This window comes from Hordeum vulgare, chromosome 2H (assembly GCF_904849725.1).
Source record: "Hordeum vulgare subsp. vulgare chromosome 2H, MorexV3_pseudomolecules_assembly, whole genome shotgun sequence".
NCBI classification, from domain to species: Eukaryota; Viridiplantae; Streptophyta; class Magnoliopsida; order Poales; family Poaceae; genus Hordeum; species Hordeum vulgare.
Window position 1 is genome coordinate 558,715,699 of NC_058519.1, and position 8,747 is coordinate 558,724,445.

At 45.3% G+C, this 8,747-nt stretch overlaps 1 protein-coding gene across 1 annotated transcript; it reads left to right on the top strand.

Annotated features, from left to right (window-relative positions):
- Window positions 1-1,298: 1,298 nt before the first annotated feature.
- On the top strand, window positions 1,299-2,407 carry LOC123430534 (3-hydroxyacyl-[acyl-carrier-protein] dehydratase FabZ-like). The gene has a single exon (XM_045114398.1). The coding sequence runs from the start codon at window positions 1,488-1,490 to the stop codon at window positions 2,148-2,150; it is 663 nt and encodes a 220-aa protein (XP_044970333.1). The 5' UTR covers window positions 1,299-1,487; the 3' UTR covers window positions 2,151-2,407.
- Window positions 2,408-8,747: the final 6,340 nt, after the last annotated feature.

Below are 8,747 nucleotides of genomic sequence, written 5' to 3' on the forward strand. Positions count from 1 at the left end.
GCACGAACCCTTTCTCTCTTTCTCTCCCTCTCAGCTTCACGGGTCTGTTCCCGCTGTCTGTAAACCTCCTCCAGCCGAAGTTTCTCTTCTCGGTTTTTCCTTATCATCTGATCAATAAAAGCCCTCTGCTCCACAGAGTACTCTTCCCACTCTTTCTTCTGCGCTGCTTTCTCCTCTGCTTCAGCCTTCTCGCGGCGCTCTTCCAAGTCCAAGCTAGCCCATGCACGACGACCTCTTTCACGAATCTCGGTCACCGCCCAGTCCAGCATTTCCGTGTCAATTCAACGAGTACATGCAGAGAGGAGGATGAGACTACAAAAAAATATAAATATCAAGTAAACAATAATATCAACAACATATTTACTCTGGATAACTTGAGCATACCGGAGGCCTGAGGTACGCAGAAATAGATTCGGGCGGATCAGATTCAGAATTGACGCACATGAAAAACTTCATGCCCAACCAATCTGAAAAATCCGTCACCTCCTTCACCTTGCAGAGATCACCGCACCAACATCGAACTGCTTTCACCCCCCGAGGCAAACTCGCACTCTTCATTTTCTTAGGCATGATGCTCTGATTCGAGCAAGGCAAACTCATATTGACTGGATGATGAAGGAAGGCAGTGCTAGTGTTCTCAAGTGAGGCTGGATGATGGAGGAAGGCAGTCCAATGCCTCCTTTTATAGACTCAGATGACCAGGAAGATGGCGGGAAAACGAGGAGGTAAATGAGGCGGGAAAGATTTGGCGTTAAATAAGAGGGTAAAAAGTTGGTGGGAAAGGTGGCGGGAAAAGAAACGGGGAAAATTTGACGGGAAAGGTGGTGCGAAAAATTTGGCGGGAATGGAGACGTGGAAATATTAGCGGCAACGGAGGAGGAAACGAAATGGCGGGAAAGATTGGGGGAATATGGGCGGGAAATGGAGCCGGAAAAATAGCTAAGGTTAAAAAAAATCCCATGCACCTATTGGCTTAGCCAAGACCAATTAGTCCTGACAGGGACTTACTGGTCTTGGCTAGGCCGACAAGAACTAATTAGCCTAGCCAAGGCCGATTAGTCCCTCTCATCCACTCACATGCAGGTTGATAGGCTTGTCGGCCTAGCCAAGGCCGACTCGGACTAATTGGTCTTGGCTAGGCCGATTAGTCCCTGTCGGCCACGCCTAAGCTGAGGTAGGTATATTTTTGAAAAAAATCAAATTTGAGCATTATTTTTGAAAAAGAATAAAAAAATGCAATATTTTTTTTAGCAAGATTCTTAAAGGCTGGCTTTTAAAAAAAGAAAATCTCCAACGCTAAGATATCGCCGTCCCAAACAAAAACGCAGCGGAGCTTCCAAAGCCAAACCAAAACCCTTGCCCCCTCTTCCCCTCCTCGTTCCTATCGCCGCCACCCCTCTTCTCCTCGATTTCAAGCACCACTCTCGACCCTGCTCCCCACCCCGCCCCACCCCACCGCACACCCTCCTCGCGCGCTCGCGGTCCCAATGGAGACAGCCGCCGCCGTGTCCATGTCCAGATCCGCCTGCCGCGCCACGCTCCCCTTCCCGGCTCCACCCCAGCTCCAGGGCCGCGTCGCGCTCCCCCGCCGGGCGCTCTCCGGGGCGCCAGGGCCGAGGCAGCGCCTCGTCGCGCGCTGCGCGGCTGCCGACGACACGGCGGCGGCGGCGGCGGAGCTCCCCATCGAGAAAAGGTTCGCCGCCTTCCCCACCATCATGGACATCAACCAGATCCGCGAGATCCTGCCCCACAGGTTCCCCTTCCTCCTGGTAGATAGGGTGATCGAGTACAAGGCAGGGGAATACGCCGTCGCCATCAAGAATGTCACGATAAATGACAACTTCTTCCCCGGCCACTTCCCGGAGCGGCCGATAATGCCCGGGGTTCTCATGGTTGAGGCCATGGCCCAGGTCGGAGGCATCGTGATGCTGCAGCCTGAAGTCGGCGGATCCCAGGACAATTTCTATTTTGCAGGGGTTGATAAGGTGCGGTTCAGGAAGCCGGTGATTGCCGGGGACACTTTGGTCATGAGGATGACCCTGACCAAGTACCAGAAGAAGTTCGGACTTGCAAAGATGGAAGGAAAAGCTTATGTGGGTGGTGATGTAGTATGCGAGGGGGAGTTCCTCCTCATTAGCGCCAATGAATGAACAGATCTAGTGCTGTGCTATGTGATCCTCTCACAAGATCTGATTAGAATGTGGCCAGGTTCATTTGTTGAGAGAATTGAGTTGTGAGCTCAACTTAGAACATGGAGGCAAATTTTCTTTTACATCAGTATGTGTAATGTGAGTTGTGAGCTCAACTTAGAACATGGGAGGCAAATTTTCTTTTACATCAGTTTGTGTAATGCAGCATATGTGACTTGTGAACTGAACTTAAAACATGGGAGGCAAATTTTCTTTTACATCAGTTTGTGTAATGCAGCATATGTGACTTGTGAACTGAACTTGCAACATTTGTTGAGAGAATTGAGTTGTGTAAAGCAGCATATTCGTTCAGTTTGGCCTTTTGGGGCTGATTCAAGCTATGTTGTTGTTCTAATACTACTAGGTTACAATCTCTATAGTTTGGTGGAATAAAGCGTGCTTGTCTTAAAAAAAAGAAGACATTTCAGTGAGTTGCCTAGAACTCACGCCCTTGCTGAACTCTTAATCAAGGTATTACATGTCCCACAGCGAGATCAGACAGTTAAATTATACATGCATGTTAGGTATAGTGGCTGATTATCTGTACAACTCCTGTAGATAGCTGTGGATGCATCATAACTATCATTTATTCAGATTTTGGAACATATATTATTTGACATTTTGAGTTGTCTGCACACACAAGATTCAGGCTTCATTACTGCACAGGGTTCGTGCAGAAAATGTAGAATATATAAGGGGTGGATGTAAGCTGTAACATTCAATATTCTTGTAAATGAAACAAGGACGCCGCCCCTCACCTTCTCGTGCTCCGACGCGGTTGGAAAGAGGATAAGATCAAACAAAGGGTCGCGAGTGAAAATTTTACAGATGCATGGGCTTTCTTGTAAATTTAAACGTTTTTTCACATATCCACTTAATCAGGGACTGCGGTTTGAATGCTTGAAAACGGAGGGACTTTTTCACAAAAAAGCCACGACGGACGACCAGAAACAGTATTCGCTTTATTATTAGGGAGAGATGTATCTTGTGGAGCAGCTAATTCATCAACACTCAGATAGCCAGAGATTTCAGAACCTGAATATTTTATTGGGATTGCATATGACATCAGAGTAAACAGCAGATAGGGAAGCTGTGCAGCAATTGACATATGTTGATACTACAGTTGGTATCCTAAAGGAACTACTCATATATTACTCCCTCCGGTCAAAGAACAATGTCGATGAGGGCGCGGTAGGGATTGCACCATCATATATTACTCCCTCCATCCACTTTTGTAAAACGTTTTAGACATTTAAGACAACGTCAAAAACAGTTCAATTTCAGCTATCTAAAACGTCTTACAGAAGTGAATAGAGGAAGTACCATATGTACATCTTAATATCTTATACATGTCCAACAAGTACAATTTCATCTTAAATTAGTATATATATTTGTTTTCAGGCAAACAAGAATTTAGATTGTTTAGGGGGCATTTAGATGTGCCCTAGTTAGAGCATATCTAAATCTGACGTCACTCCTGATTGTTGCCCGTTTCGTTCAACACCAGACTTTCCTTTTTTTGAGTGTCGAAATCTTTTTCTCTTGCTTGTTGTCGCTGTTGCCTGTCGTCAGGACAAGCCTTTTGTCCAGACAAGAACTTTTGGAACCTGGGTGCATACACATTTTGTATGAAAAAATAAATTAGTAATTATTTTAAAAAAAAATACTTTTTAAATAAACATGACCTTCCATTGTACTTGTGAGAGAAATTTCATATTTTTTTACACTTTGACTTCTTTTCGAAAATGACAATTTTTTTGGTCAAAATAGTGTGAATATTGACCTATAATAGACAATAATTTTTGTCTTTTTTGCCTAGATATCAATGTTGATTTTTTCGTGAAAATTTATATACTAATGCAATATAAAGTCAAATTTAATCTAAAAATACTTTGAAATTATTTTGACTTTTTAATTAATTAATAAGAAAAATCTTTAAATAAGATGCATATACAACCAGGAACCAAATTGTATTTTTCTCTTTTGTCCCAACAACAATTGGACTTGTCTGGAAACTTTCTTTGCGTTTGTTTCTAGGCTGCTGTTTTTTTCTTCTTCTTTTTTAATGCTGTGTTATGCCAAATTTTCTTAGAGAAGTCAAACACAAACATGTGCGTAGAAAACAGTGACAAATCGAACCTTTTAGCCCAAATACAACCTACTCCCTCCATTTGTAAATATATGTCTTTTTAGAGATTTTACTATAGATTACATACAGAACAAAATGGATAAATCCAAACGCTAAAGTATGTCTATGTACATTCGCATATAATCTGTAACGAAATCTTTTAAAAGATCACATTTTGAAACAGAGGGAGTAGATATGTGTGTGTAAACTAGACACACACAACTTCCCCTCGAGAAAAAAAAAACTAGACACACATAACTACGTTGCTTGCTTATAAGGCATAACCTGACAAAAAGACACAAAAGAGGAGAAAAAGGTCTCGCAGAGTGTTCTTGCCAACATTGCGTCCGATTAGCTGGTTTCAGGGCCACGTTGCTGATAATCTCTTGCAACTTCCCTCCACTGGTTGCGTGGCGTAGCAGGCACCTAAACAATGGGTGTACAAAATCCCGTAAAATTCCCAGTTTTACTCGCCTTTCGTAATTTATGTGATATATAATATTATATATATGTGTGAATTATAAATGGTATTCAAATTTCTGGCAAAAAAGAATCTGTACACCCAAATCCTATGTAGCTCCGCTCATGCCCGGCTGCATCGTACCCCTTGTAGTTGCATGAAGGTTTCGTGCTGGACATGCAACCGACTGACATCCCGTCGGCCCCACATCATCTGGCCGCAACAGGTTCGTCAGATCTGGCGGCGGTCAGGTGGTGCTAACTTGTAATTGGTTGGACATGATTCACACGATTTAGATCACTTACATGGAAGAATTCGAGTTATCTCTCGTTTTACAGGAAGAGCTAGGGATTACATGAATTGAGATCGAAAGTAGGTGAGAGAGAGGTAGCTAGCCATTGCCTTCTGGGTCAGTGTTCCTTTGGCTACCTCTTCATGTGGTTCGCCTCGGTTAAGTGGTGTGGGGAGATGTGCTAACAACCATGGCCCACTCTGGCCCCGCACACCTCTTGTTGAATTGCCATGCGCGGCGTGGCGGTCGCGTCGTTCACCGCTGTTAACATCCCGTCCTTCTTGCGACGAGGCTTGCCCCCAAGCCTGTGCATCTGAGAAACGGTTATATAGGTTGAGCTTGTCCTCCCATGTATCCGCAAGCACCGAGGGGTCCAACCAACGACCACGAACTTGCTCCACCATGGACCCTTGTTTCTTCCGGGATCGCTGCTGAAGCACTACCACTAGTACAACAAGGACATCACAAGTGTTAGGATGAATTTGAGAGATGTCCACACCAGGGCCGAAGCAACGTCGAAGTTGCAACACATGGAAAACTGGGTGCACTTGAAAATGGGGTGGGAGTTGTAATTTGTATACCACGTCCTTGATCTTGGCAATGATGAGAAAGGGACGAAGTATTTGAAGGACAACTTGTGATTTGCCCTCCTCGCAACTGATGTTTGGATGTAAGGCTGCAGTTTTAGAAAAACCGCTTCCCATATTTTGAAGTTGCGATGAGAATGTTTCTTATCTACTTGGTGCTTCATATATTGTTAAGCTCGGTTCAGATGTTGTTCGAGTAAGTCCTGGATCACCGCACGTTCATCTAGTGACGATTGTAGGGCATATGCACCGAGCATGAATTGGCATGTGTAAACACCTAGTGGCGCCATTCATGACCAAACATAGCTTTAAATGGAGACATATTAATGCTGGAGTGATTTGTGTTGTTGTACCAAAATTGGGCCAAAGGGATCCAGAAGCTCCATCGACGTGAGAAGAAGAGTGCAATGCAACACAAATAAGTCTCAACACATTGATTGAATCGCTTGGACTAACCATCTGTCTGAGGATAATTAGTCGTGCGCATTCTCGGCTGTGTGCCTGCATACTAGAACAATTCCTACCAAAAGTGGTTGGTGAAGACAGGGTCGCGGTCCGAGACGATAGATCTTGGGAAGCCAGGTATTCTGTAGACACTGTTCATGTACAATAGAGCTACCTTGGCCGCTGTGTAAGGGTGGACAAGAGGGAGAAAATGTGCAAATTTGGTGAGTCTGTCCAAAGTGCCCCAAAGACAATTTAACTTGCATGATTGAGGTAATCCATCAATGAAGTCCATAGTTATCATCTCCCATGGTTCTGTGGAAATTGGGAGGGGTTGGATTGGACCTGGAGATGCAGCTTGATCTGATTTGGCTCGTTGACAAATGGCGCAACATTGAACAAACTACAACACATGATCCTTCATGTTGGGCCACACAAACAAGCCATGAATGTGTTTGAAAGTGGTTAGGAATCATGAATGGCCTCCCATCAGACTATCGGGGAATGCTGAAATAATAGTGTAATACAATGATGTGGATCCTCCTAACCAAATACGACACCTAAAACTTAAGATGCCTTGTGGCAGAGTAAATCACCCTTTCGGATTAGGTTCGGTAGCTAACTATTCCAGCAGTTTCTGGGCTTGGGGATTGCAGTTATAATTGGATGTCACATCTTACATCCAAGTTGGTTGAAATGTAGTGACTGCAAACAGAAATTCACCGGAACTAGATTGAGATAGAGCATCCACATATGTGTTATGTGTACTTTTCTTATATCTGATGATGTATTGGTGGCCGAGGAGCTTGGTGAAAGCTCGTTGCTGCCAGGGTGTGTTTAAGCATTGCTCCTCCAAGTGATGATGCTTTCCTCACCAATGAGGATGATGAACTCACCATGCTGCAAGTAGGGCCTCCACTGATCGACAACCACCACTATGGCTAAATATTATTTTTTGTAATTCGATAGTCCTTGGTACATGGGGCTCAAACTTTTGCTCATAAATGCTATGGGATAGCCCTCATGTTGAAACACATCGCCTATCCCTTTTTCACAGGCATCTGTCTCGATAAAGAAGCTCTTGGAGAAGTCTGGTAGTACCAAAACTGGAGCAGTGACAAGCATGGTTTTTAGGAACTGAAATTCTTGCTCTGTGTTGCCAGTCCACACAAACGAGAGGCCTTTTCAGCAAGTTGAACAACGGCCTTGTGATCACACCAAAACTCCGGACGAACCGCTGATAATACCCACCGAGACCCAAGAAATGGCGCATGTCTAGCATTTGTGGGCATGTTCCAACTCTCAACTGCATGTATTTTGTTTATTTCTGTTGTCATTCCTTTCTCCCCGATGAAATGTCCCGGATATGAGATTCGTCGTTGACTAAATTTACACTTCGATCTCTTCACTTTCCATTGGTCACGACGTAAGAGTGCCATCACTTGCTGCAGAAGATCCCCATGTTCTCCCATCTTTTGCTGAAGACGAGGATATCGTCAAAGAACACCATGACACAATATCTCAACAATGGGTGTAGAGTACCAATCACGATACCAAGGAACATAGATGGTCCATCAATAATGTTGGGGAACGTCGCATGGGAAACAAAAATTTTCCTACGCGCACGAAGACCTATCATGGTGATGTCCATCTACGAGAGGGGATTTCCGATCTACGTACCCTTGTAGATCGCACGGCAGAAGCGTTAAGAAACGCGGTTGATGTAGTGGAACGTCCTCATGTCCCTCGATCCGCCCCGCGAACCGTCCCACGAACCGTCCCGCGATACGTCCCACGATTCGCTCCGATCTAGTGCCGAACGGACGGCACCTCCGCGTTCAGCACACGTACAACTCGACGATGATCTCGGCCTTCTTGATCCAGCAAGAGAGACGGAGAGGTAGATGAGTTCTCCGGCAGTGTGACGGCGCTCCGGAGGTTGGTGGTGATCTAATCTCAGCAGGGCTCCGCCCGAGCTCCGCAGAAACGCGATCTAGAGGTAAAACCGTGGAGGTATGTGGTCGGGCTGCCGTGGCAAAGTTTTTTTTCAAATCAGCCCTAATAGCTCCATATATATAGGAGGAGGGGAGGGGAGGCTTGCCTTGAGGCTCAAGGAGCCCCAAGGGCTGCGCCACCAAGGGGAGGAGGAGTCCTCCTCCAATCCTAGTCCAACTAGGATTGGAAGGTGGAGTCCTTCTCTTCTTTCCCACCTTTCCTTCTTTTCTCTTCTTTTGTTTTTTATTTCTTCTCTTGCGCAAGACAGCCTTGGGCTGACCCCACCTACTTGGTGCGCCACCCCCAAGGTCCTTGGGCCCTCCCGGGTGGGTGGTCCCCCTCCCGGTGAAGATCCGGAACCCATTCGTCATTCCCGGTACATTACCGGTAATGCCCGAAAACCTTCCGGTAAACAAATGAAGTCATCCTATATATCAATCTTCGTTTTTGGACCATTCCGGAAACCCTCATGACGTCCGTTATCTCATCCAGAACTCCGAACAACATTCAGTAACCAACCATATAACTCAAATACGCATAAAACATCGTCGAACCTTAAGTGTGCAGACCCTGCGGGTTCGATAACTATGTAGACATGACCCGAGAGACTCCTCGGTCAATATCCAATAGCGGGACCTGGATGCCCATATTG